Source organism: Podospora pseudopauciseta (assembly GCF_035222475.1).
Source record: "Podospora pseudopauciseta strain CBS 411.78 chromosome 7 map unlocalized CBS411.78m_7, whole genome shotgun sequence".
Classification (NCBI taxonomy): Eukaryota; Fungi; Ascomycota; class Sordariomycetes; order Sordariales; family Podosporaceae; genus Podospora; species Podospora pseudopauciseta.
The window spans coordinates 780,811-807,625 of NW_026946667.1; the positions used below are offsets into that span (position 1 = coordinate 780,811).

General features: G+C 53.5%; 8 protein-coding genes across 8 annotated transcripts; 4 read left to right on the forward strand and 4 right to left on the reverse strand.

Annotated features, from left to right (window-relative positions):
• Window positions 1–381: 381 nt before the first annotated feature.
• Window positions 382–3,006, reverse strand: QC763_705670 (uncharacterized protein; the record flags this gene model as incomplete). Its single annotated transcript, XM_062915567.1, has 1 exon — window positions 382–3,006. One exon carries the CDS (start codon window positions 3,004–3,006, stop codon window positions 382–384), a length of 2,625 nt encoding a protein of 874 aa, XP_062761537.1.
• Window positions 3,007–3,296: 290 nt separating this feature from the next.
• Window positions 3,297–7,964, forward strand: CLU1 (Intracellular distribution of mitochondria; the record flags this gene model as incomplete). The annotated part of the gene is made up of 4 exons (XM_062915568.1): window positions 3,297–3,845; window positions 3,914–4,009; window positions 4,069–4,127; window positions 4,185–7,964. Exons 1-4 carry the CDS (start codon window positions 3,803–3,805, stop codon window positions 7,962–7,964), a joined length of 3,978 nt encoding a protein of 1,325 aa, XP_062761538.1. The 5' UTR covers window positions 3,297–3,802.
• A 1,745-nt stretch (window positions 7,965–9,709) lies between these two features.
• Window positions 9,710–12,153, forward strand: FKH2 (transcription factor; the record flags this gene model as incomplete). The annotated part of the gene is made up of 3 exons (XM_062915569.1): window positions 9,710–9,808; window positions 9,975–11,971; window positions 12,030–12,153. The coding sequence occupies 3 exons, from the start codon at window positions 9,710–9,712 to the stop codon at window positions 12,151–12,153; spliced, it is 2,220 nt and encodes a 739-aa protein (XP_062761539.1).
• A 1,364-nt stretch (window positions 12,154–13,517) lies between these two features.
• QC763_705710 (uncharacterized protein) lies at window positions 13,518–14,505 on the forward strand (the record flags this gene model as incomplete). The annotated part of the gene is made up of 2 exons (XM_062915570.1): window positions 13,518–13,812; window positions 13,879–14,505. 2 exons carry the CDS (start codon window positions 13,518–13,520, stop codon window positions 14,385–14,387), a joined length of 804 nt encoding a protein of 267 aa, XP_062761540.1. The 3' UTR covers window positions 14,388–14,505.
• A 438-nt stretch (window positions 14,506–14,943) lies between these two features.
• Window positions 14,944–17,830, reverse strand: QC763_705720 (uncharacterized protein). The gene is made up of 3 exons (XM_062915571.1): window positions 16,704–17,830; window positions 16,594–16,647; window positions 14,944–16,542 (listed from the first exon to the last, which is right to left on the reverse strand). Exons 1-3 carry the CDS (start codon window positions 17,395–17,397, stop codon window positions 15,239–15,241), a joined length of 2,052 nt encoding a protein of 683 aa, XP_062761541.1. The 5' UTR covers window positions 17,398–17,830; the 3' UTR covers window positions 14,944–15,238.
• Window positions 17,831–18,606: 776 nt separating this feature from the next.
• NHX1 (monovalent cation:H+ antiporter, CPA1 (nhx1)) lies at window positions 18,607–21,541 on the forward strand. The gene is made up of 5 exons (XM_062915572.1): window positions 18,607–19,049; window positions 19,123–19,146; window positions 19,242–19,388; window positions 19,450–20,109; window positions 20,167–21,541. Exons 1-5 carry the CDS (start codon window positions 19,007–19,009, stop codon window positions 21,267–21,269), a joined length of 1,977 nt encoding a protein of 658 aa, XP_062761542.1. The 5' UTR covers window positions 18,607–19,006; the 3' UTR covers window positions 21,270–21,541.
• A 62-nt stretch (window positions 21,542–21,603) lies between these two features.
• On the reverse strand, window positions 21,604–23,665 carry MFS2_2 (MFS siderochrome iron transporter 1; the record flags this gene model as incomplete). The annotated part of the gene is made up of 2 exons (XM_062915573.1): window positions 21,604–22,919; window positions 23,023–23,665. The coding sequence occupies 2 exons, from the start codon at window positions 23,663–23,665 to the stop codon at window positions 21,817–21,819; spliced, it is 1,746 nt and encodes a 581-aa protein (XP_062761543.1). The 3' UTR covers window positions 21,604–21,816.
• Window positions 23,666–24,931: 1,266 nt separating this feature from the next.
• QC763_705750 (uncharacterized protein) lies at window positions 24,932–26,804 on the reverse strand (the record flags this gene model as incomplete). The annotated part of the gene is made up of 2 exons (XM_062915574.1): window positions 24,932–26,548; window positions 26,604–26,804. 2 exons carry the CDS (start codon window positions 26,802–26,804, stop codon window positions 24,932–24,934), a joined length of 1,818 nt encoding a protein of 605 aa, XP_062761544.1.
• Between the last annotated feature and the right edge of the window lie 11 nt (window positions 26,805–26,815).

The following is a 26,815-nucleotide window of genomic DNA, read 5'->3' on the forward strand; positions in this document are numbered from 1 at the left end:
TACAGATATGTTCAACGGTCCATGATGACCCTCTATCCTGTACCAGTCCTTGGCAACCTGCATCACACCTAGTCTATTAAAAAACGACTCCAGGAGCCCAAACTCCAAAAGACTGCTCAAATCAATAGGCATTCCTTAGTTTCTAACAATATACGTCTCACCAACCGCATCATAATGTACGCATGTGAGGGTCTGAGCTCACTCTTCCCATCCAAACAAAATCACACACCCATAGTTATAATCCCAAACATAGTTCCAACCCCATCATGCAATGCCATACCTGCCCTCCCCGTCTTATTCCCATCCAAACCAAGCTCGTAGCGTGCTCAAAATCGGCCAAATTCAAACATGGCCCCATCTCAAGGTAGTAGTAGTGATAGGTCAGAGAATAGACAACTCATCATCACTATCTTCAGTCGCGCTATCCCCAACCCCCAACGACACTCTCGACGGCCTCGCCGGCCGAAACCTCGCAGGCTTGTTCCTGTTGAGCCAACTGTTCGTGCTACCTCTCGTCACCAACACTTTCTTTCCTGAACTGCTGCTTCCGTCCAAGTCCATCCCTAGCTCATCACCACCTCTGGTGATCGGTCTTGATAGCCGTCTTGGTCTGGCCGAGAGGAGGCATTTCGGAACAACATGGCTTAGTTTGGTAGGCGATGAGGGCGGTTGGTCAAACCCGTCGTCGTCGTCGTTTTCCGGGAAAAGGTTCTCTTTGTTGTTGTCCTCAACTTCTGATTGGTCGTTTTGCTGGGCTTTGGAGGGGAAGGGTTCCGTGATGGGAGAGGTTGGGTCCACATCGTCGTCGTCCTCTGACGCTGAGGAAGAGTTGGGTGCTGTGCCCTGCTCAATGCTGTCTTCTTCCGTGGCAGATGGAGGTTCTTCATGCTCGGAATCATGCTCGCCAAAATCCACCAGATCTTCCGCGTCGACATCATTCTCATCACTGACTTCATCCCCATGGTGGTCCTCTTGACTCTCCTCCTCAGAGTCCAACACCTCCCCAATCCCTGCTGATCGTGCCGCCATCGAACCACGACCAACCCCCTTCTTCCCCCCCACCGTCCCAGGCGTAGCAGCAACCCACTCACTAATAACATCATCCCATTTGATACCCGAAAAATTCCCCCTCCTCCTCCCCCCCTCCGGAACCGGCGTAGCAGCCGCATTCATCTTCGCTCTCAACCCCTCCGCAAAAGCATGATCCCTCATGTTCCCCGTACTTTCCGCCACGCGAAACGCCGCATCAACCTGGATATTACTCAATGCCCCCCTGGGCAAATCCAACTTCTGAAGCTTGTCGCACAGCTGCAAAAGATACATGTGCGTGTCCAACCTCGTCCCACGAACGCAGTACTGCACTATCGATGCCAACAATGCGATGGTGGCATCATACTGAAGCATCAGACTGGCGTTTCCCTTGCAATTGAGCACACCCCTCCATGATGACTCTATCACCGCAGAAGAGGTAGTCATGTCGACGCAGAGAAAGGAACAAAGAGCAAAGAGGTAGGTTCCGAGCTTGCGACCTTCCTTTTTGCGATGTCTGAGTTGTTTGGTGCACGTGTCTACCACGTATTGCACCCTTCGTCGGATGGTGGATGTTCGGTCTGTTGATGACGAAGCAGCTGCCCCTTGGTCCTTTCCTTCCTGGCTGAGAAGAACAACAGCTCCGAGTGCTCCGATGGCGTCGACGAGTTGACTTTGTGGTTTGCCGCGAATGCGGGTTTGAGCAACGCCTCTTGGTCGGGTTGGTGAGGCATGGTCGCAGAGAAGTGTCAAAGTGGTGATGGCCAGCTCAACCACATCATCGCATGGCTTCATTTGTGCTATCCGGGCGATGGTTGAATGCCATAGTTTTCTGAAGCCTCCCGTCAGAATCCACTCTGATGGTAGGAACCCACCTGAAAGTAGTGAGGCTACTTTATTGGGTGTAAGATCAGTGCTGTGACCCAGCGTGTGGATCACTCGTATGGGATGTAATGCTTGACAATGATCAAAATCATTGTCCCTCAAAGCTGGTCTTGGGTACTGGCGGAATATGAATGTATCGATAAGCGGCATGAATTCATTGCTCGGTAGGTATTCGTGGCATAATCTGATCAGCAAGCTCACTATGTTGTCGTCAAACAGTCCCTCTTCAGCAGCTTCATGAACAATCTGTATGCTGTGAGCTCGTACAGCCAGACAAAGATTCTTCCAACCTTCAGCAGGCCCTAGGGCTTCCAACTCGTCGTATATTTCGAACGAGACGCCGCAGTCTTGTGGTTCTGGTTGTGAATCCTGATCCTTTTCGATCTCTTTCTTCTCCCAGCGTATGTAGGCTGGTATCTTCCGGAGACACATTGCCATCAGAGACCTGGGAGCCGCAATATTCTCAACGCGATCCGGCCTGGTCTTTTTCAACAATGAATCCAGGGCTTTGACGACATGATAAAATAGCGCAAGCCTTTCGGGATCAATAGATGAACGAAGACGGGCTAGTTCCTCGTCAAACCTGCATCTCTTGACGCAATTCGAGTGGCCGCAGACTGTTACCTCAATTCTATTTTCTTGGATAACAGGAGAAGACTGCTCATGGTTTCTGATGCGGCGTAGATGTGGTGTTGGGAAAACGGTATCTTGGGAAGGCCTGGCTCCTGGTAGATTCCGTTGTCTTACTGTACCATCTCTCGGGGGTGTGGTTGTCGCTGGTGATGAATCCTCGGCCGGTGACCTTTGCGATCCTTTCCGAGAGTATTTCCGAGTCATTCTCTTTTTGGTCGAGTACTCTTCATCAGACTCGGGATATCCTCTGTCCCTCTTGCCGAGCACGACACTTTTCCGTGGCCGGCCTCTTGTTATTTGGCTCTGCTGGGGCTGTGTTGAATCCGAGTTGCGCCTAACTGCAGCCTTCCGTTCCTTGATCTTTTTGAGAGCGGTGATATGGGCCAAGAGAGGACGGAGCAAACGGTGGCATTGTTTGGCAGTCCATAGCCCCTGCATCACGGGCGCGGACGCCCTCATTTGTTACCGTTATAGAGTCTTGATTTTCCAAAAGATATAAAGCGTAAAGTATTGTATTTATGTACGAATAGGCATGGATAGCGATCGCAGCGGCGTGCGTAATAAGTCGTGTAAGTCAAGTCGATGAGATGCCGCGATGAATGAATGAAGTGGATGTTTTCATTCGTTGTCTGGGGTCAATATGTTTACATCATCCCCGGATGCGGCCTAGCGTGCCACCCAGGATTCTGGAAAGTCGCCAACCCGCCAAGTCTCCCGCACCGCATCGCTGATGCTCAAATCCCGACTCGCCCGACTCGTGCCGAGAGGCGACGAGAGGCCCGTGTGTGGGGTACTTGGATACTTGACTCAGTGGGTTGATCACTGAGCCGGCATTGTTTCCGCCCCGCCCCGTTAGGCCGGCCTGAAAGCTGCATCATAGGTTGCCGGCAAAGAAAAAAAAAAGTTAGAAGAATATTCAGCGCAAAAAAGATAAAAAAGAACCCCTCATCAGTTGGCTCAGATCAAGCGAAAGAAAAACACAGTCCTTCTGTCCGCTATAGACTGTCTCTTCCTTCCCTGGACGTCTGTATATTCTTCTGATTGGGCCTTTCTTTCCTTTCCTTCCAATTCCTTGGCTCGACGCTCGACACTTCCAATTTTTTCACCCACTTTTTGCTTCGACAGCAAATCTCGAAATACCAACCGCTGGAGGTCGCACCCACATCTTTATAGAACACATTCTACAGCCGCCTTGTCTTTGCTCAGCATTGCATCCTTGCGATATCGGCAACTTAGAAAAAGAAATCAAGTCAACATGGCTGACGCAACATCCACCACTGCTGCTGCTGCCCCTCCGAGTATGCAACTCCTCACTTATATGATGATGGTGGTGGTTCTGCTTGTCTAACACACGAAAAACTTACAGAGGAGCCAGTAGCCGACGAGCAAAACGTCGAGAAGCCTGCCGAGACCCAGACCGAAGAGGTGGTGGAGGAGGAGGAGGAGGAGGAGCAGCTTGAAGGTGTGTGACCACCTACCCACCTCATCTACACTATGCCATCCTCTCTAACCTTCCTGTAGACGCTCCCTTCATCGTCAAGATCGTTCTTCCCCATGACGATAAGACCTTTGAACTCCCGGTATGTTGTGTGGTGCCATGTATGGCGCTGGAGGCAGTATGCTAAACAGAAGCGCAGGTGTCACCATTGGAACAAATCCACGAAATCAGACAATCGATCATTGAACACCCGATTGCTGTACAATACTCGTGTTTCCACCTCGAGCACAATGGGCAGCGCATCAACGACTTCATCAACGTTTCCGATGTTGAGGGCCTCGCCAACAATTCAGAGTTGCATGTGGTGGAGGACCCATACAGCGAAAAGGAGGCCAGAATTCACTTCATCAGGGTCAGGGAGTTGATTGGGGCCGCTGGGGACCGTACCGACACGGTACAGGGCATCCTGTCGGGTGCTTCGGTCTTTGACGATGTGGTAGCCGAGGCTGACAAGCAGGCCGGGGCCGAGGTCGCTGTCCAGGAGTACAACTTCGAGGCGGGCGTGAGCCCCTCCATTTTGCTTCCCAAGGAGCACGAGGCTGCGCCAAAGACTGTCAAGCTGATCACCTTGTCCTCATGGAACCCTCCTCCTGCGCCTCTCAGGCAAAAGGGCCACTTGCTTTACCTGACCATCACAACAAACGAGGGCGAGCAGTTCCAGGTTACCTCCCACGCCGGTGGTTTCTATGTCAACAACTCTTCCAACAGCAAGTTCGACCCATCACCGAAGCAGGACAAGAAGGCTGGTGTTATTTCGGCCCACTCCTTGTACACTCTTCTCGAGAAGCTCTCACCATCGTTTGCTGAAAGTTACGAGGCCTTCCAGAAGTTTGCTAATCGCAAGGATCCCCTCGCCACTTTCCAGATCGGCAACACTGTGCCATCCGCCCCATGGCTCGTGCCATCCACCTCCTCACCTTTGGTTGCTCACATTGCCGACCCTACGAGATCACAGGAGACCTTCCTCCTCGGTGGTGCCGAGAACACCGACTCGCTCCGTGATTGGAACGAGGAGTTTCAATCTGCCAGAGAATTGCCCAAGGATACCATCCAGGACCGTGTCTTCAGAGAGCGACTTATCGCAAAACTCCACGCTGATTACAACGACGCTGCTGCTCGCGGCGCCGTTCTCGTTGCTCGTGGCGAGGTTGCTCCTCTCAACCCTACCGAGGGCCGGGATGCGCAGATTTTTGTCTACAACAACGTCTTCTTCTCGTTCGGAGCTGACGGCGTCGGCACCTTCACCAGCGAGGGCGGCGACGAGGCTGCCAAGGTTGCTACTGGCAAGGACGTTTTCGGTGTGAAGCTCGTGAACCAGCTCGACATTGACGGTCTTTACACTCCTGGCACCGTTGTCGTTGACTACCTTGGCAAGCGGATTGTCGGTCAGAGCATAGTACCTGGCATCTTTAAGCAGCCCGAGCCTGGTGAGAACCAGATTCACTACGGTGCTGTTGATGGCAAGGATGTCGTTGCTGCCGATGAGGCCTTTGCCCCCGGCTTTGCGACGCTTGCTAGCTATCTGCGGGTCAAGAAGCACGCCGTTTGGGACAAAGAGAACAAGCGCCATGATCTCGAAGCCAGTGTTGAGATGAAGGGCCTTCTTGGAACCGACGGTCGCAAGTACGTCCTTGACTTGTACCGCATCACCCCCTTGGATATCCAGTGGATGGAGGAGGCCAGCCCCGAGGGTGCTGAGTACCCCCACCGCATGACTGTCCTCCGTCCTGAGCTCGTTGAGTCTTTGAGCAAGCAGAAGGCCCGCGAGTATCTCAGTGCTGAGGTCAGCAAGCGTGACTCTAAGAAGACCAAGGAGGTTAAGGAGGAGACCAAGGAGGAAGCCAAGGATGAGACCAAGGAGGAGGCCAAGGAGGAGGCCAAGGAGGAGGCCAAGGAGGAGGCCAAGGAGGAGGCCAAAGAGGAGACCAAGGTGGAGATCAAGGAGGAGGAGGAGAAGAAGGAGAGAGAAGCCAAGGAGGAGGGTGCCGAGGAGGCCGAGGAGAAGAAGGAGGAGGAGAAGACTGATAGGATAGACATGTCTGGCTTCAAGTTTGCCCTGAACCCCGATGTCTTCAGCGGCCAGGTCCCCCAGACCGACGAGGAGAAGGAGGAGATGGCCAAGGATGAGCAAGACGTCCGTGATGCTTGCAAGTATCTCACTGAAACTGTCATCCCCACTCTCTTGCGCGACCTCAAGGAGTCAGATATCAGCTTCCCCATGGATGGTCGCTCTTTGAGCGCTCTCCTCCACCGCCGCGGTATCAACATGCGCTACCTTGGTAAATTGGCCCAGAAGAGCGTTCCGGAGACGACCGACAAGGAGGAGAAGGTTGATGGCGATCGTCTCAAGTGCTTCCGCGAGGTCTGTGTGCGCGAGATGATCGCCAGAGCGTTCAAGCACATCGCTGCCAAGTACCTCAAGAGCCTGCCCTTGTCGCTGACCTCGGCCTGCTTCGCCCACCTTTACAACTGCCTTCTCGGCTTTGGTCTCAACCCCAAGCCCGAGGCTGAGATCGACGAGGCCTACCGCGCCCTTTTCAGCGATGCTGATCTTGCCTTTGAGAAGGTTACTCCTGAGAGTCTCAGGGAGGAGGTCCAGCACGAAGTGGCTCGCCGCTTCAGATACACTCTGGCCGAGAACTGGTACACCGAGGCCAGGCCCGTGCAGCTGCTCCGTGAGACTGCCCTGAAGCTCGGTCTTCAACTTCAGGCCTCCAAGTTTCACTTCACCCAGGCTGAGGCTGATGCCGCCGCCGCTGCTGCTACGCCGGCGCCTGCGCCAGTCCAGACTAACGGCCAAGCTGCCGCTGAGTCTACCGGCAGCAAGAAGAAGAAGGGCAAGAAGGCTCGTGATACTTCCCCATCCAGCATTGTCTCGACCACAGTCCCGCACACCTTCAGCCCGGATGACTTTGTCAACGTGGTGCCCCTCATCAAGGACTCTTGTCCCAGGAGCGCCTTGGCCGAAGAGGCTCTCGAGGCTGGCCGTCTCTCTATTTACCAAGGTCAAAAGAAGATCGGCGAGGACCTCCTTCTTGAGTCCCTCTCTCTCCACGAGCAAATCTATGGCCTCGTCCATCCCGAGGTTGCTCAGATGTACCACACCCTTTCTCAGATGTATTTCAACCTAGACCAGAAGGATGCGGCCGTCGAGCTTGCCAGAAAGGCTGTCATTGTGAGCGAGCGGACGCTTGGCATCGACTCGGCCGAGACGGTGTTGAACTACCTCAACTTGAGTCTCTTCCTCCACCAGCGTGGCGACAGCAAGATTGCTCTCGTGTACGCCAGACACGCGCTTGACGTGTGGAAGTTGATTTATGGACCGGATCACCCAGACACCATCACGACGATCAACAACTACGCGGTGATGCTGCAGAGCATCAGGGCCTACACTGAGTCTCGCCGGTGGTTTGAGGAGTCTCTCCGGGTCTGCGATCAGGTCTTTGGCAGAAACTCGATCAACTCTGCCACTCTTCTTTTCCAGCTCGCCCAGGCTCTTGCCCTCGACCAGGACGCGAAGGCTGCTGTTGACCGCATGAAGGAAAGCTACAGTATCTTCAAGGCCCTCTTGGGTGCCGACGACAAGAACACCAAGGAGGCCGAGCACTGGCTTACGCAGCTGACACACAATGCTGTGTCTATTGCCAGGCAGACAAAGGAACTTGCGGCCAAGAGGGCGCGTGCCGGCTACAAGTTCACCTCGAGCGGCGTCGGCGTGGGTTCGGTCACTGGTGCGCCCGCGCAGCTTCCTGGCGCCAGGGGAGCTGCTCCTAGTACCAAGGATAGTCGTAACATCGATGAGCTTATGAAGTACATTGAGGGCGGTGACAAGAAGACCAAGGGCGGGAGCGGTGGTGGCAAGAAGCGCCCTGGTAAGGCCAACCCCAAGAGACGGGGTGGCGCTTCCGGCACTGCTTGAATCTAGTTCTTGACGTTGTCTCGCTGTTCTTTTTCCTTGTTTCGGGTCTAGCTTTTCCAGCAAGTTTGGTGCGGGAAAGGGTGAGGGGGGAAACTTTCTCGGGAACAAAAAAGTTTTTTCCATCTCTTATCATCTTCTGTCACTGTATAAACTCATAGGGCAATTTTTTTTGCTTCCTTTCTCCATCACTCACACGGGGCGTTGGATGAAGACACATAAACATGGCTCTTATGCACAAAGCTCTTGCACTTATTGTCTTTTTTCTCTTTTCGTCGTCATGGCACTTGTACATATTTTACTGCTGGAAAGGCTCAAAACAGGCAAGGGGAAAAAGGGTATTTTATTGATGAATAAAATGGGATGGGGGTTGAGGGAAGGAGGGAGACAAAACATCATTGACGCAAAGCGAAAAAGGTGGAAATGCAGCGATGGATGATGGGAAAATTGGGAGGGGGGAGTTTATTTTTTGGGGGGAGATATACAAGCGGGAAAATAAATGAGAAATCTTCACTCTTACAGACTGATGTGGCTTTATTGTTTGGGATTTTGTGGTTGTGAGGTTGGGCGTGTTTTTTTGGTGGGTGGTGGCTGGGGGAGAAGAGTGGTAGGTTTGTTGACAGCCCCCTTTTTTTTTTAAGGATACTCCTGACTGGGAGGCTGGCAGGTTTTATTTGGGGGGCTGCTTTCACATGGGAGCTTGAGGAGAGGGATTGTCTTTGTTTGCACTTTGATAGAAGGTCTTGGTTTAATTACTGCAGAGTTGATTCCAGTACCTGCAGAATTTGTTGCCGACTTTGACAGGAGATGGCTCGAGACTTGATGCTCTGACAAAGTGTGGGCAGCTACCAGTGAATTAAGTTTGAGGCGCAACCCCTTTCCTTGGTTGACTTTTTTTAATTTTTTTTTATCTCTCACAAGATAAGGTGTCAGTCAAGTGGATATCTTGGAGATTGCACATGGGACACAAAAAAGTTATTGATTTTATTTTTTTGAACTTTTGGGGACGAGGCTGGGCAGAGAATAAAAACAGGGAAAGCAAACAGCCACTTTGCCTGCCTGCCACCTCTTTTTTTATCTCCGGATTGGTGAGGGACGACTCCTTTGATGACGAACAAAGTCGACGAGGATTGCACGTGCGTTTCCACAGTTGCCCCCACTGTAAGGGCAAATTCATGACTGTGATTGGTTGAGTCGAGGGGTCGCGCGCCTTTGAATCGCCCGACGCGAAAAACCAGCGTTCGTGTGGTCAATTAAACAATCGCCCACCTTCACCAAACCAACACCAACAAAAGTGCGCCGACTCGACCAGTCCGAGGACTCCTTCGTCATTGTCTCCCAACGAAGCAATCGCGGGATCGCCCCTCCGACCACTCACACTCCACACGCTCCTTTTTATACATTTTTACTTTTTTAACTTGTTACTGTCGATCAAGTTGAAGTTTATCACGGAGTACTCCCACCAGTTCCTAACCCCAGTGCGCGTGTCGCATTCAAGCAAGCTCCGAGCGACAGCTAGAAACCAGGAAGCAGCATCACCCACTCCCACTCCCAACCGCAAAAAGCTCTCTCCTTGAGCTCTCCTCAGCTGCCCTGCGGCTCAACCTCTCTGCTGTCCATTCATTCGTCCACATCCGACAACAACCCCTCACTCGGAACGCCGTCGACACTCATGGTCACAGCCGGCGCATCTTGTTTGCGACAATCCAAATAAAAAAAAAGATAAAAAAAAAACACAACATCCAACAATGCCTTCACCCCGCGCACAACGCGCCCGCAGAGAGACTCGCAGCGAGGCTGTCGTCGAGCACTCTTCCCCGTCGCGCCCGTCGAAGCGTCGTAAAAAGGTACCCCATCTCCATCTCCAACCCCGCGCTGGCGCTGGCGCATTTGCAACTGAAGCCGCATCGTCAATGTTTTCTTTGAACCCCTCCCCCTCCTTTTCTTGGACCTGCATCCCACTAGCTCCATCATCATGTATGGGTCGCTGACATGTAATGTGTCAAACGATAGAATGACGACGTCACCGAAGCTCCCGATGCGGCTGTCGAGCCTGCCGACGAGGGTGATTCCTCGCATGTCGCCGACCAATCGACCACGCCCTTGACGGACGAGGAACTTATAACAAAGGTGTCCCGTAGTCTTCACGCGTCCGCGCAGCCGAACCAGCTCGTCCAGGCCAGCAGGGATCATTCAAACCTGCTTCACGAGAACAATAATGAGGGTGTTCAGGCCTATGCAAAGCTTGCCGCCTCGGACTGGACTTATTTCATCAGGCAGCTCAAGGTCAATATTGGACGCTGTCCCGACCCTCCGGCCGCACCTGCTCCTGCGCCAGCGCCGGCCGACTCTCAGGGGAGCTCGGCTCCGCCTGTCGCTGACGACAATGCCGTTCACGTCGATCTCGGACCTAGTAAGATGATTTCGAGGCTGCACGCCGTCATCTACTTTGATGGGGACCAGGAGGCGTGGCGCCTGACGGTCAAAGGTCGCAATGCGCTCAAGGTCGATGGCATCCCTTGGAGGAATGGGCAATCTGGCGTTTTGAAGAGCGGTGAGGTTATCGAGATTGGCGGGGTCGAGATGATGTTTGTCCTCCCTGTTGAGCTTAGCCCGCTCGCCATACACAAACAGTACCTGGAGCGCGCGGGCATCGGGAAGCCGGAACCAGCTGGCGCTCCCGTCCGGCCGGTCCGCCATCCGCTTCCCTCGGGTGATGGCCTTCACTCGAGCTCACCCAACAAGTCATCTCGAGGTCATGGTGCCCAAAAGACGCTGGCGCCTGCGCCTCCCGACTACAAGCGACCAGGTACGCCCCCCTCGATTCGTCGTGTAGGGTTGGGCGTCAAGGGGCCGAATGTTGATTCCACTCCCGGGCCTATCTTGATGACCAACTCGGATGTCGATCTGAGCCTCGATGAAAATGCGCACATCAAGCCCCAATACAGCTACGCTCAGCTAATCACACAGGCCATCATTTCCACGCCCGATCACAAATGCACACTGGCGGGGATTTACCACTTTATCACTACCAAGTATGCCTACTACCGCCATCAACCAGCTGGTGGCTGGCAGAACTCCATCCGTCACAATCTCTCCCTACACAAAGCGTTTGAAAAGGTGGCAAGGCACTCTGATGAGCCGGGCAAGGGCATGAAGTGGCAGCTGGTGGCCGAGAACCGTGAAGAAATGATCAAGCAAACCTGGCGTGTTGGTCGAGGCGGCCACCGCGGGGCGTCTAGTAATCCGTCCTCACCTTCGTCGGCCCAGCTGAACTACATCACCTCGGGACCGCGCGACATGGCCGCAGCCAGGGATCCCGTTTCTTCTGCCCGAAAGAGAAAGGTTTCCCCTTCTGGTTCCCCGCAACCCCGGACGGTTCTACGCACCACCGAAGCAGCGGCTCACTCCACACCCGTCCGAGCGACCAGGAAACCCCTCCCTGACGAGCCGGGAAAAGATCTTGACGGCAGCCCGTTGCCCCGGGCGGCGAGGAAGCCGGCGGCTTCGAGCGCTCTGGGCATGGTGGAGAATGCTCCCGGTTCGCCGACGCTGACGTCAAGCTACGACGCGAACGAGGATCACTTGTCGCAGTTTGTCACGCCTGCCCCGCCGAGGGTGCACCCGAGGCTGGCGCCGCCGAGCACGGCGCAGAGGCCGAGTCAGCACATGCCTACTAGTTCGCCGGCGCCGTTTTGGAGGTATGCTGATTTTGGGAGCACACCGCTGAAGGCACCGGCGGGGTTTGAGGTGGGCAGTCCGACAAAGGGGGGTCCGGTGGGTGGTTTGGGGGGGGATGTGAAGGGGGAGCAGCAGGTGGCTAGCAGTCCACCGCCGGTTGTGCAGTCGAGGAGGGAGAGGAGCAAGAGCCCGGTGGGGGGTGTGCCGCCGCAGAGTCCGACGAGACGAGGGGGCAGTGTGGGTGCTGTCGTCGCGCCTGGGGGGTTGGAGGATGAGGAAGGGGAGGTGGGGGGTGGGATGCCGGAGGAGGAGGGGTTTGATTTGACGAAGTGAGTAATTTTTTTTTTGTCTTGCCAATCTTGATGACGAGAAGCTAACAAAAAATAGGGGGTTCCAAAGCATTAGCAGTTTCCACGCCACGGTCGTCAAGCCTGGTTCCAATGGGGAGTCGCAGTCGCAGTCTCAGGGGACGAATGCCAATGGAGATCCTGAGACGCAGGAGAGTGTTTGAGCTTTTTTCGTACATTATTTGTTTCTGTGTGGTGGTGATTGATGTCAACATGGACACGGGCAAACGATTCATTGTTATCGCCACTCTTGTTTGGTCAAAGCTGAGGACGCATCATCCTCAGATAACATGGGCATTTTTTTCTCTTTTTTTTTCGTTTCACATTGCCTGTTTTATTACCCTTTTTTTCCTATTCTTTCTGCTGAAGGGCTATATGGTGGGTTTAGGGAAAGGAAAGGGAGTGTGGGTGGTGCATGGGACACTGGTGTTGATTTGTTTTTAATTGACTGAGTATAATTATTGCTCGTATGGGAATATGGGATTATTGATTGGGGAGGCGGGGGAGGTGGACTTTTTTTTTCTCTTGTTTTTTTTTACTCGTTACTGATATCTTTTTTCTTTTTCTTTTTCGGTTGCTGGATTTATCACTAGGGGTATATGGAGTTTGAGGGCCCTCGGTTTTTTCAAGTGGTGCAGAGAGGGTAAACACACACTGTGTTGTTGTTGTTGTTGTTTCTCTAGGAAGAGAGAGTCAGGGGGTGTATACCTACTACTGGCCCGAGCTGGGGCAGGATGAGATGTGATTGGAGGGAAAGGGAGGGCGATCAAGGAGATGTGTGGGGGATGTTTGATGAGCGATGTGGGAGGGGGATGGCAGGGAGATAATATTATCGATTGGCTCTTGTTTTGTCAAATGGTAGTGTTATTCTTTTGCTGTGTTTTTGGTCGAGGGAGGAAGGAGGGAAGGTTTGATTGTCAAGCTTTGCTGATAGTGGTGGGGGTTCTATCAATTGCTTGTTGGGAGTTTGTGTTGTAAAGCGTTCAACAGCTGGGAATGAATAGTGTTAGGGGGAAGGGGTTAGCTAGCAATGGAACGTGGGATGCCAAATAGTTTGAGTTGTGCTTCCAATGTGGTGTGTGAATAGGTAATGATGGTATGGTCTGCGAATAACGATGATAAAGATGTCTTGTGAGAGAGGAGGCAATTTCTGGACCTTGGATTCCATACAAGTGATGAAGGGTGGCAAATAGGGGTGCATGGCGGCAAGGGGGGTTCGGCTTCTGGAATGGGGAATGTCTCGGGTAGAAATGGTTGGGGGTTGGGGTTGATAATATGGGGGGAAGGAAGTGGTCAAAGAAGGCTGAAGCTAGGGCCCTTATGACGACAGCGTGAGCTACCTTGGCTTGTGGTAGGAGCTACCCCTTTAGCTAGGTGCCTACCTTACTTGCACATCACCACCACCCATGCATGCGGCTCAACTCGAGCAGATCACCATTGCCAATACCAGACCCCCAACCAGGACACACCCTCCATTCCCCTGCCTATTAATCAGACTTAACGATATCCGCTATAATACCACCACAGAATGTGGCCCTCCTCTCCACCAGGCCCTCCCCCACAGGCACACCCACACGCTATAGTCAACCCCCTTCGCGACGAGGAACAGCAAGCACTGCCCCCGCCGTCGTATTACTCTTCTGTTCTCCAGCCTGCCGGGGGTAACAACAACCAACAGGAGCAGCCACCACCAGTGGACAACAAAGAACTAGAAACACAACCCCCAAGGATAGGAGACCGAGCCCCGAGCCTAGGGCCAAGTATCACCTTCCCAACAGACAAACCCCTCCTGGTAGTCTTCCTTCGATACTGCGGATGTCCATGTAAGTCCATCTCCCCCCCCTTACCCCCCAACCTCCATATTCGTGTTTAAGCTAACCCCCTCACAGTCGCAGAACAAGCTTTCACCACCCTCGCCACCTTTTCCACCACCCACCCCTCCATCACCTGCATAGCAATCACCCAATCCCCCCCCTCCGAATCCGACACCTGGATCATCTCCCTCGGCGGCCTCTGGTCCATCTCCACCGTCATCCCCGACCCGTCTTTGTCACTCTACCATTCCTGGGGATTACACCAAAACAGGTCATGGTACGACTGGTTTGTGGAGAACCTCAAAGTTCCCATCACTAAGCCGGTGAATGTCACCAATCTGGAGCATAAGCCTCATGGGAGGTACGAAGGAGAGAATAAGTGGCAGCAGGGGGGCGCGTTTGGGATTGACCAGGATGGGTTTGTGAGGTGGGCTTGGGTAGGGAGGAAGGTGGATGAGGTTGTGGATTTTGAAAGGGGCGGGGTGGTGGAGGCGCTTTTGGGGAGGGAGAAACAGAAGAAGAAGAAGGGGGGAGAGGGGGGGGACAATAAAGATGAGGGGGGTGGGAATGGACAGCTGATGTAGTATGAGGTTGTGCTTGATGATTGGGAGAGTGAGTGATCAAGGGGGGAGATGGCAATACAGAGATGAGGAGAAAGAGATGTGCAGTAGAGTTAATAATCAGTATTCATTCAATCAGTGTGCTGTTGGTTGTGTAGGTGTGTATATGTGTGTGTGTGTGTGGAAAATAAAGAGATAAAAAAGGAAACGCTGGGAACGCTGCCCTGAAAATCAAACGCTGTGTGACGGGCCAGGAGTCGAACCCGGTTTTTTTTCGCTCAAACTTGGGAGTGTAATAACCTCTATACTACCGCGCCACGGAATTGTGATTAGAATTCGAAAACTATATAACCCCGTTGGTTGGGTTGGGTTCTGGTCTGTGGTTGTGGTGGAGACAATGATGAAAGTGGCATTGTTTAGGGCGGAAGGCTGAAGATGTTACGTCTTGACGGCATGTGAAAGAGTAACTATACAGAACAGTGACCGGCATTGCAGATGGACAACATATCAAACGAGGTATCAGGACATGACAGCCATTGTAAATGGGGAGATGAAATTGTATTGAAGCAGTCAAAACAACATGTAAATGAACAAGAACAAACAGCTATGGAGCAGAACCCAAACAAAATATCATAAAAAGTCATCAGTGAGAGACAGAGACAGAGAGAGAGAGAGAGAGATAGAACTATGATGCTAAACGATAGAGAAACACACATGTTTTACTCCTTCCAGTCCCATTCCTGTCAAAAAGAAAATCTCCGATTATTGTATACCATCATCATAACAAGGCTTCACAGCTCCACCTCTTCTCACACACTCATACACACACGATTCTCAGTCCATGTCTCGTACATTCTAACCGGTATCGCTTGCATCTAATACTCCATCCCACCAAAACTCTTATTCCTCACCAGCGTCGCTCTCTCCAAGCTCGCCCTGGGAAGCTGCTCATGGCTCCGCGTCCTACTGCGCGCTGTGCCCGGCCGCGAAGGGGCGTCGCCGTCTTCGACAGCGCTCATGATATCCGCGGGGACATCCGGATCATCCCTGATGCGGTGGATGAAGAAGGCCGAGATCAGCACCGTGATGCCACCCAATGCCAGCACAATCGCGATGCTGTGGTCTCCCGGCTCGCCGCGGGGCTTTTGGAAAATTTGGAAGATCACACTGCTGAGCAAGGTGGCGATGATCTGAGGGGCAGCAATGGCCATGTTGTGGATCCCCAATATGACACCGGCCTGGTCGGCGGCTTCGGCGTCTTCCCCTGATTCGAGCTCGCGGGCCTCGTCGGAGTTGTAGCCGTCCATTCCGCGGGTGGGTGAGAGCATCCTCTGCGCTCGTTGTTGGCGACGCTCTTCGTCGCGGCGGGAAATCTCGGCGCTGATGATAGCCCATGGTGCCCAGAGAGTAAGAGCCCAGGTGATACCAACGAGGCCAATGAGTACTGTGGCTGCTGTGACGGTCCGCACGAAAACAGTGCAAAGCATGCTGCAGGTGAAGAGAATCTGGGCAAGCATCCAGGCGCGGCGAAGCGTGAATCCAGGGATGACGAGGTAGTCCAACCAGGACTTTTCCTCGTCATAATCCTTGAGCGAGCTGGGGCCGCCCTCGTCAGGGGAGACAACAGCACTGCCAGGTTGAGTTGTGTATGTTGGCGCAATGAAGAAGGGGAGGAACACATTCGTTGCCAGACTAGTGATCGCAAAGATGAGCAACGCAAAGGTTCCCTCCCGAGTGGCGTCTTCATAGAGCCTGTCGAGTTCCTCAGGGGTCATGTTCGGGTTGGCCTCGAGATATGGTTCGGCATAAATCTCGCCAATGTACGACGAAGTGTAGAAGAGCATAGGGAAGAAGCCAATCCATGCGCAGAATTGGACTTCGCAGACTTTTCTGGTCTGGGGCGGTAGCCGTTGAATGGAGGTGAAGATCTTGTTGAAGAAGGCGAGGACGCCAGGCTTGTCCTTGATGGGTGGCCCCTCGAGTCGGGGATCTCGTTCGCGGATGAAAATGCAGGTAGCGACAACCGTCACTCCCAGCGCAATACTCGCGATGGCGCAAAGGTCCTTGAATTGGGTATCACCCAAAAACCAGAGCACACTGGGCAGATCGGTATAGCCAGCGAGGTAGCCTGCAATGTTTCCAATACCGACAAACCTGCTTGCCATGGCATTCGCAACCTCTGTAACAGGCGTTAGACTTGAACTAAATCAAGGGGCATAGAACAACTGACCTTGCTGATGAGAGGGTGCGCAGTCGACAATAAACGCTCGAATCGCGGCTTGCACTACAATGGCTGGTCAGCACACAAGTCCTCCTATCCGGTCCTGTGCAATTGCCTACCTGTATTGATTGCAAAGTCCAAAATATACACCCACAAAACTGCAATAACGATAATGGAGTTCTTCACAAATGCCGACTCTGGGTCTGCTCCGAATACGCCGAAGAAGCCCCCAACGATGTCTTTGGTCCAGGCAAGGAACATCAACGATATGATGGTGGCAGCAGCCCCTCCGAGCATGAATGGCTTGCGCTTGCCCCAGCTCAGACGACAATTGTCGCTCAGCATGCCAACATATGGTTGCACCAATGTTCCCGACAACGGCCCGGCAATCCAGACCAGTGCCATCAACGACTTGCTCAGACCGAGCGAGAGCAGGTAAGGAGAGCCATTGGACATCTCAACCGACCATGCGATCTGCAGGCCACCGATACTAATAGTCAAGAGGATGAGATACCAGACACTCTTAGTCGCCTGGTGCTCATCCTCGCCGTTATCGAGCGCTTGGGCGCGGATGAAGCCATCGTCTTCACCCGAGCCGGAGGAGGGAGAGAGCAGCGGCGACTGCTCGTTCAGACTGTCCGTGTCGAATACTGGCTGACGGTCATTTCCACCTGATGATGGGTTGCCTGTCCTTGATGATTTCGCCTGTTCTTTGCCCTTGGCCGATTGATTCGTGGGTGTTGATGTCTGTTGGCGTTGGCTGTCGCCTGCGGGGTGGCCCCGATCTGGAATTGCTGCTAACGACGACGTCATGCGGAGCAAGAGCTTAGAAGCTGCCACAGCAACAACGGCGGTTCGCGCGCTTCCGTGTCGCTCGACCTGGCACGGAAAAAAACAATCGACGGCGTCTTTTATGCGAGTTTGTTATTTTCTCGATGTGTTGGATTCGAGCGAATGAGCTATCGGTGGTATCGTAAGTGGTGATCGGGTTGGGCAAAAAGCAGGACGGAAGAGGGCGTGGGAGGTGCCTGTGAAAGAAGAGCTGAGGTGCCTGCGTTTCGGCCGTGCCGGGATCGTCCCTGAGAGCACAGGTCGCGGCGAATACAAGAGGCTGTCGCACTGGACGGAGCTGGGAGGGCACCGAGGGATGCTCGCAACTGATATAAACTTGTAGAGGAGTGAAAATATCACGCGGCCAAGTCAACGTCTGCCACGAGACCCGTCGTGGTTCGAGTGGTGCGATTGCGGAAGCAAGTCGAGAAAACCCCGGCTATCTAGAGGAGGCAGGGCTGGTCTGTGACAAAAGATACTGCAATGCAGAGCAACTTGAGCTTCGATCTTGGTTGGTCCACGAATGACAACCATCAGAGAGACGCCAGGCGGCACGGGTCTGGATCTCTTGAAGCTGCAGGGGCCATCATGGAAGGCCCAGCGCCGAGCGACAGGCTTCTCCGGATTTTGCGGGCACTAATTATGTCAGGCAATTGGAACCACAGCGGGTCGTTATTCTTTGTTCCATGGATCGCAGCACTGTTGCTTCAACGTCCAATCTTTTAACTAGGCCTGAGATCTCTGACTCGGATCCCTTGGCAGAAACAACCACCAAACATTCCTTCCAACGTGTTCCAAGTATTGGGGATTGTTTTTGAACTCCAGCAACAGATCAGAACCACATGTTTTGGAGCAGTGGCTGCCATGGTGCACAGTGTAAAAATCCGAAGCAATACGGGGGCTTCACATGGCCTCGATTTAATCCCAACCCAAGCAAGCACTAGTAGCCCAGGTGACAGCTTCATGAGCCCGTAGTTGATATTTTGCTGAACCGGCTGATGATGCGAAGTAGCACAGAGTTGTATTTTTGACCATCTTGTATTTATTGTTGGATATGGACGCGGATATCGAGAGTGATGCTGGAGCTTGATATGTGACCGAGAAGACTGACACAGCATCTGCTGTGCAGTTCTTATCATGACCTCCCCAGAACATAGCAGAACAATAGGTGCTAAGAGTGAGGTTCAAGATGTCTGAACAGCTCAACTTAGACACATACTTCCCCTCCAAGTGCCAAGCCTATTGACCCACCGATTGGGAAGCTCCCCTGTTGGCGGTTGGTGGTGGCTTGCGCGGATTGGCCGCCTCATGGTCATCGGCGGGTCTCGGCAGCGATCCTTGTGGACACTTTCTTGAACCTGGCGACGTCTCAAACTTGGGATGTTGAGCTTACCAAATGCCAACCAAATCAGCCTGTCCATACGTGCCATCGCCGTCCGTCTCTTACGTACCTTTTACCAATTCATGCTCCTTCGCTCCCCGTGAGCCTGAGAGTCCTGAGCCCTGCCGTGACCTCTGAGCTGAACTGAGCTTCCCCAACCCTCGTCCGCGCCGGGGCCAAGCCCGCTGTCGCTGTCCAACAGACGCCGCCATGCTGTCAGAAGTTGTCGCGAGCTCCCTCGTGGAACTTGCCAGTACGCGCATTCCCCCTTTCTCCCTCCCCAACCCCAAACTATCCCACAGACAGGCTCTAACAGAATGCTTCAGAACGAGAGGAAGAAGACCCCGCCGGTATGCCCGATCCCCTACATCCATCATCCGAACACCCCCCTCCCGCCGAACGAACATTTCGAGACACTCGACAGCATGCTAACTGCGCGATACAGGCTCCGACCCGCCCCACCAGGAGAAATACTCATCATGGGCCATATTTATTCTGCTGTCGCTACTCATTGTGTCGTTCTGCACGAGCTACACTCTACAACAGAGAAAGATCACAGCTATTCATGAAACTGTCGTATCCATCTTCGGCGGTACGAGCGATTCTCCTCCATCATCCCCCGACGAACCTCACCCTAACCAACATATTTCTAGGCATGACCATCGGTCTCATCCTCCGCGTATCTGGCTTCGATTCCGTCCGAGACTTGGTCAACTTTAACTACCAATACTTCTTCAACCTTCTCCTTCCCCCGATTATTCTCTCGTCCGGCTACGAACTCCACCAAGCCAACTTTTTTCGAAATATAGGAACAATCTTGAGTTTTGCTTTTGCGGGAACGCTCATCTCGGCCGTTGTGATTGGCGTCTTGCTCTTCTTTTACACTGCAATCTCTCCCGAGGGGCTGGATGTGTCGTGGACCGATGCCATCGCCGTCGGCGCAACGCTTTCTGCCACAGATCCGGTCACTATCTTGGCAATCTTCAACTCGTACAAGGTTGACCCGAAGCTGTACACCATCATCTTCGGCGAGTCTATTCTGAACGATGCAGTGGCCATTGTTATTTTCGAGGCTTCCCAGGCCAAGCATTCTTCCGGGTCAGGGGGTATTGGCATCTTCAGCATCCTGCATGGAATCTGGTACTTCTTGAAAGAGTTCTTTGGCAGTTTGGCGATTGGCTGCATTGTGGGCGTAATGACTGCTCTCGCCTTGAAGTACACCTATGTCAGACGGTATCCAGCCATCGAGAGTTGCTTGGTTGTGCTCATTGCTTATGCCAGCTACTTTTTCTCTCAAGCTATTGAGATGTCTGGTAGGTCTTCCCGTAAGCGCCCGTAACTTGAGAATCATGGATTAACCTGGTGCTCAGGAATTGTATCGCTTCTCTTCTGCGGCATCACGCTCAAGCACTACGCTTACTTCAACATGTCCCGCCGAACGCAGCTGACGACCAAGTACCTGTTCCAAGTTCTCGCTCACCTGTCTGAAAACTTCATCTTTATCTACCTAGGTCTGGCCCTCTTCACGGAGAAGAACCTCGTCTTTCAGCCCCTGTTGATCATTGTCACGGTTGTTTCCGTCTGTGCGGCAAGATGGCTCGCTGTCTTCCCGCTTTCTCGAGCGATCAACTGGTTCCGCCGATATAGAGCCGCCCGACGTGGTGGCGAAGCCGATGAGTTGCCCTACAGCTACCAAGCCATGCTCTTCTGGGCCGGTCTTCGTGGAGCCGTCGGCGTCGCTCTCTCAGCCCGCTTTACCGCGAAGGAAACCCAAGCTCTGCAAGCGACCGTCCTTGTTGTAGTGGTGCTGACCGTCATCATCTTTGGCGGCACTACAGCCCGCATGCTCGAGATATTAGGAATCCGCACTGGGGTAACAGAGGATGCGGATTCCGATGACGAGTTTGATATCGAGGCTATTGGAGGCGGACTTTACAAACGACCGGACAATAGTGGGAGAGGATACAATCCCAGAAGTCGGAGCCGCGGGTCGGCCGTTGCATTGGATAATGTTGGCGGTAATAACAGCAACGGTGCGAGCTGGACATCAGGAAACAGGAGGAAACCCAGCCATGGGAGAAAGGGACACAACTCCAAGGACAGCAACGACTTTGAGAGGTCAGAGTTGTTGGGTGTCAACAATGGCGGGAGCAGTAACACTGACTCTGAGTTTGGGAGCGACATTGACATCTCAGACTTGCCACCACCGGCGCCGAGGAGGAGGTCGAGCCCTATGCCAGGAGGGGATATCCCACCAGCTTCGACTGCGGCCACAACCCTTGGCTCTGGCCAGAACAGCGAGAGTGGGAATCATTCCACGCCACTAACAGCGTCTGCTGCGATTAGACAACTGTTTAGAACAGACGACCCATCTGCCCTGTTTAGACAGTTGGACGAAGACTACATCAAGCCAACGCTGTTGCTAGATGGGAGTCATGGTAGAGGAGGTAGTGGTGGTGGAGGCTCGCATTAGATGTTGTTTTTCTTTCTGGTCAGGTCAAGCCCTGAATTTTGGCTCGGTGCATATAGGAGGGATATCTTTTGGCAAAAGGATGCCAGGCGGGGAGGCATACACCGGCGGCGTTTGTTCTTTTTTCTTTCTGCTGTTACTATGATTAGATGTCTTTGTTCTGCTTAGCTGGGAAACGCTGGCGTGTTTGGCTGGCTGGCTGTTGACTTTCTCGGTGCGAACTTGAGGAAGGGAATAAAATGTTTGGATCATTGTTAGTCCCATCTCAGTACCTGCCTGCTCTATCGGAATAATGTCTTTGGGAATGGAGCAATTTTCCATGCAAAGCCGATCCATTCGGACATTTTGAGATTCTATCTATCATAAACAAAAGAGTAGGGTATCCAAACAATCTAGCTGTAGCTTACTGACCACTGCTAAACAACAAAACGGCAGTGTCCGTAATCCGTGATATATCTCAAAAAGATATGCCAAAACAAAATCAAGCAACCAAACCAAAACGCCATGCAGTAAGGACTCCCCCTTCATTATCTTCCCCATTCTCTCCCCGTTACATCTTCACCCCTTTTTCCTCCTCCCCGGCCGTCTCTTCCCCTCTCACCGTCTCATCCTCACTCAACACACCCCCTCCCATCTTCCCCTCCTCGCCGCTGCTCTCCTTCCTCTCATGACTCATCTTCATCCGTCCCAAAATCTCCTCGGCCTCCCTCGCGTACTTGCACCTCTTCCTGATCCTCGCCCCATACTTCCAAAACAACAAGGGGAAAGGCACGCACGCCAACGCGAGAAACGCCGGGACGGTGCTCGCCCAGTGAATCCCCAGGTCCTGGTACATGTACGTCGTAAACAGCGGAAACGCCGCACCAAACAGACTTCTCAACACCGAGTTCGCGGCCAGGACCGAGGCGGCAAAGACGGTGTAGCTGTCGATCATGTACGTCAACAAACTCAAGAACACGGCCACCAGCCCCGCGGCGAAAAAAGCGGATGCAGTGATGGAGACCATCCAGTGGATTTCAGGGCCGTTTGTCCACGCGAACCAGAACAATCCGACAGGGAGGAAAATAGACCCGACGATCGCGGGAGGGAGTCGAGACTCGGGGGTCGCGAGGCCGGAGGAGAGGAGGGGCATGAAACGGGTTTTGTTGTCGATCATGGCGTATGTGACGGCAAAAACCATACCGACGGCCACGCCGACAAAGGCTAGGCCGCCGATGCCGGGGGACCAGCCACGGTTGAGCTGGTAGACTATGGGGAAGGCGGCGAAGAGGAGGTAGAGGGTTCCGTAGACGATGGCGAGGTAGATTGATGTGAAGAGGACGATTGGTTCTTTGAAGAGCAAGACCCAGGGGCGGGTGAGGGTTGTTTTTATTTTTTGGGACTTGGTCGAGGGGTCGAGGAGGTCCATTTTGGAGATGTAGATTTTCCCTGTGTGGGAGGTGAGGGCTGCCGCGCGTTTTTGGAGGAGGACGGGGGCGTAGGTTTCGGGTACGTAGAGGAGGCAGAGGAGCCAGAGGGTGCCGGTGAAGATTGCTGTTAGGCCTTGGATCCAGCGCCACCCTAAAGATTCGCCGACGAAGCCGCCTACGATGGGGCCGATGGAGGGCCCGAGGAAGGGGGCCATTGCGAAGACGCCGGCTGCGGCTCCTCTTTCTTTTTGGGAGTTAGTATAGGGGAAAGATGGATGGAGAGGGAGGGGGAAAAGGGGGGGAGGGAGGGGGAAAAGGGGGAGGGAGGGGGAAAAAGGGGGGCTTACCGTTGACGTCAAACATGTCTGCTACTACGCCGCCCGAGTTGGTGAGTGGTGATGAGCCAAAGGCTCCGGCGAAGAAGCGGAGGATGACGAGAGTTTCGATTGTGTCTGCCCCGGCGGCTCCGGCGCAGAATACCATGAGGGCCATGTAGGTCAGGGCGAAGATCGGCTGGCGTCCGTAGAATTCACTTAGGGGCGCCCAAAGTAACGGGCCGATGGCGAAGCCAAAGACGAAGAGAGAGATGCCCAGGGTGGCCATGGTTGGCGTGACTTGGAAGTATCTGATGATTTCAAAAACGCCTCCTGAATAGGCGGTGGAAGCAAAGGCCACTGCCAGGGTTGCGACGGCCTGCAGTAACGTGATGATCCATTTCTTGTAGTTGGGGTAGGTCATGGGGTTGAAGGGGTCGGATTTCCCTGGGAGGAAGTCGACGATGTAGGGAGAGGATTCTGTGCCATCTCCCGGGTAGGGGTGGGACAATATGGCGGGCGTGAGGTGAGAAGGGGACAGTACGAGACGCCAGTGAGGGACATGATTGCTGTTGCTGGTGGTGTTGTAATCAGTCTGGGACTCCATATCTGGCTTTGGTGTTGGGGAGGGTGGTGTAGTCGGCAAAGCCGTCACCGACGACGAAGAGGATGCCATGTTGAAGTTTGTGACCAGTCTGCTATGATAACGAGTAACGATATCGGAATCTTATATCATGATATGGTGATACAAAAGAAACCACGATAAGATATTGTAACCGCGAGAACAGAAACCCAAATGCCATCCGGACACCCAAATGGGGGAACCACTCGCCGTTTTATATGGCCAAGCCCGCCCTCTCCAGCAAAGCTTCCTCAACTCCGTTCCCCGATCCTGATCAAACGAAACCAACAATAGCAAGATTAACAAACCACTACCCGCCCACGCCGCCCATCATGGGCTTTGGATTTCTGAATCCCGTTCCTGGTCCCACAACGGACGAACTGCCAAGAGCATGAGGCTCCTCCATCTCTGACAACACTGGACCCCTGACGTGATCTCCTGTCAGAATGAGCGTGCTCCGTCAGATCTGTAAACGGCCATTATGGATCACGAGATTGGCGACTGCGGCAAGTGGACTGGTTGTAACCACCGCTGGACGGTTCCAAAAAGTCGGGACTCGGGCAGGAAGAAGCACCGTGAGAAACAACAGGAGAATGAGTGATGACAAAACGGCATTGAAGGCACTCCACTTGAAGGACACGCCCAGAACGATAGCCTCGCAACTTCTCGAGGATTCTCATTTGTGGGCTCTTGGTCTTGCGAGGCCGCGTCGTTGTCCTTGATTCAATTTCGCAGCTGGTTTTCCAACGGCCGAGGCATGCGGAGTATTTCTCGCAGGCTTACAAACCAGGCTTTCCAGAAGAACGACAAGGACGATTTGCCCCTGAGAGAGAGACGAAAAAATCGGCGAACGAGACCACAGAAAAGGGAGACTGTTGTCGGGATCGTGGAGCCGCAAGATCAAAGCAGCGGTGGGTGCCAATGCCGACGCACCGAGGTTAGCGCTCCTTGGAACTTTGAATTGTAGATCATCGGCGGGATTCACATGCTCCTAACCTCCAACTCCGGTCGTGCTGACATCATGCACAGACTTGCTCTGAATTTCCAGTCATCTTTCTTTTGACATCTTGGCATTGGAACCAAACATTGTTGAAGCCCAATATCGGACTGTTGTCGTCCAAGCTTGAAAATGCAATAGCAAAGCCATGTTTCGGCACCGGAAAGCTCGGTTCCAAAACCACGGGATATCAGCCCATCCCACGCAATCCATGAACTGACCATCGTATAAAACCATCATGGGGTGATGCTGGATGTATTCGTTGGCAGATCCGCCCCGGCTCAGCCTTGTGGATGGGTATCTTTTCGATCTTTGAGCAGGATCTAATCGTCAAACCCACTCCAATCATCCTCACTCTCATCCTCGCTCTCTTCATCTGCCCCCTTCTTCAGAGTCGGCATCCCATCCGGCCCTCTCACGATCCTCCCGTCCCCATCTCTCACAAACGGCCCCTCTCCCTCACTCCCACTCCCAAACCTAACATCCCCTTCCGTATCATCCACCTCAACCGCCTTCCTCCCGGTAGCCTTCAACGTCGGAATCCCATTCTCATCCCTCACAACCCTCCCCTGTTGATCCCTCACATACGGCCCCTCCTCATCTTCTTCCACTTGCTTCTTCTCCCCATCCACCGTCCCGTCCCTCACAAACATCACCACAAAAAACCCCATCGTCCCCCGTCCATCATCCCTAAAAGCCCTGACACATCCCTCGGCGACCTCCTTATCCCCCTCACAACCCTCCACCTCCCCCCTAACATCCCACTCCCACATCCCCCTAACCTGCTCCTCCCGCCTCAAAACCCTCCACCCCCTCCTCCTCGCCACCTCGGACCCCAACGCCCTGATCGTAACCCCCTCATTCTCCCCCTTATGAACCGAACACGTAGAATACGTCACCTTCCTCGCATTAGGAAACTCAAACGCATGCAAAACAATCTGCAGCTGAAACGCCGCCAAAGCCTCAATCCTTTGCTGTAGGTCCTTTTCAGAGGAAACCACCGTTTCTTGTCCATCATCATCCACCATCATCGCCGGTGCCGGTTTCATCTCCTCTTCCCCCTCGGCCCGTTTCCTTTTCTTGTTTCCACTCTTCCCATTACCCGGTTTGTTCTTGCTGGCTAACGCCTCAGGGAGGCAAAGCTCAGGAACATCATCACGGCCGACAATCCCACTCCCCGAACAACTCGGGTCGAGCAGCAGCGCCCCGACATGGGCGTATTCCTCCGCCTGGGGATCAGCCCGGAGGAAGTCCTCTGCTGGGTGAACCACCGTCTTTGCGTCACTTCCCGCGATTTTGATCATTTTCTGCAGGGTCTTGGCTCTGTTTCTGTCTTTTTCAAATGCGTGGATGGTTTGTCCTCGGGCGAAACCCCGTTCGGAGAGTATCCCGGCGAGGTGGGTGGTTTTGTTCCCTGGGGCGGAGCAAGCGTCAATGATATCCCCATCTTCCGGTCTTGGGTCAAGTAGATAGGCAGGGAAGCAAGAGGCTTTGTCCTGGAGGATGATCTCGCCCTTTTTGTAGGCTTCCGTCTTGGTGAAGTCGAGGACAGAGGGGGGGACGGCGATGAGGTTGGGGATGTGACCGTCAAGACACAAGACTTTTTTCTTGCGGGGGGCGGTCATGACTTGGGTTATCGAGGGGACGACTTCAAACCCTTTGAAGGTAGTCTCCAACTGTGCGTCAAGGGTTGATTTGATAGCATTGACGCGGATCCATCGGGGATGCTGAACTGGGCCGGCATATTCCGCTTCTATCAAGTCGCGAAAGGTTTCGATGGTGGGACATCTCCTGCGGATGCGGGCTTTGGTGAATTCCGAGGTGAGGCGGGCTTTGTGGCGGTCGATGGATTGGCGGAGGCCGTGGGAGGCTGGGAGGGCGATACCACCTTTTGCGAGGAGGTGGTCGTGGACTAGGAGGATGGAGAGGATGGGGGTGAGCTGAGAATGATTATTAGTAGTTGATACTGCAATGGGTGAATGAAGGAAAACACACCTTGCGCTCGTGCTTGAGTAATTCGGCACTCTCAACCACTTCTTTGAGCACAGAACTCCATTTGCATGTCTCTAGAGCCAGGGCGTAGACCTGCGCTGGGGGGGACTTGAGGTCCTTATTGCTAAAGACTCGTGATTTCAAGCTGCCGCCGTGTGTCGATGGCCCTGTGAGCAGCGCTGCTGCTTCGTGGTAGAGAGACATTCTCAGTTACA

Excerpts from the sequence above, each read along its gene's own strand:
- NHX1 (XM_062915572.1), top strand. The coding sequence starts at position 19,007 with ATGCTGTCAGAAGTTGTCGCGAGCTCCCTCGTGGAACTTGCCA. Across the intron at positions 19,147-19,241 it reads AGAGGAAGAAGACCCCGCCG|GCTCCGACCCGCCCCACCAG; the intron begins GTATGCCCGATC and ends TGCGCGATACAG. Across the intron at positions 19,389-19,449 it reads TGTCGTATCCATCTTCGGCG|GCATGACCATCGGTCTCATC; the intron begins GTACGAGCGATT and ends ACATATTTCTAG.
- QC763_705720 (XM_062915571.1), bottom strand. The coding sequence starts at position 17,397 with ATGACGTCGTCGTTAGCAGCAATTCCAGATCGGGGCCACCCCGCAGGC. Across the intron at positions 16,648-16,703 it reads GGACTTTGCAATCAATACAG|TGCAAGCCGCGATTCGAGCG; the intron begins GTAGGCAATTGC and ends CAGCCATTGTAG. Across the intron at positions 16,543-16,593 it reads CGCACCCTCTCATCAGCAAG|AGGTTGCGAATGCCATGGCA; the intron begins GTCAGTTGTTCT and ends CGCCTGTTACAG.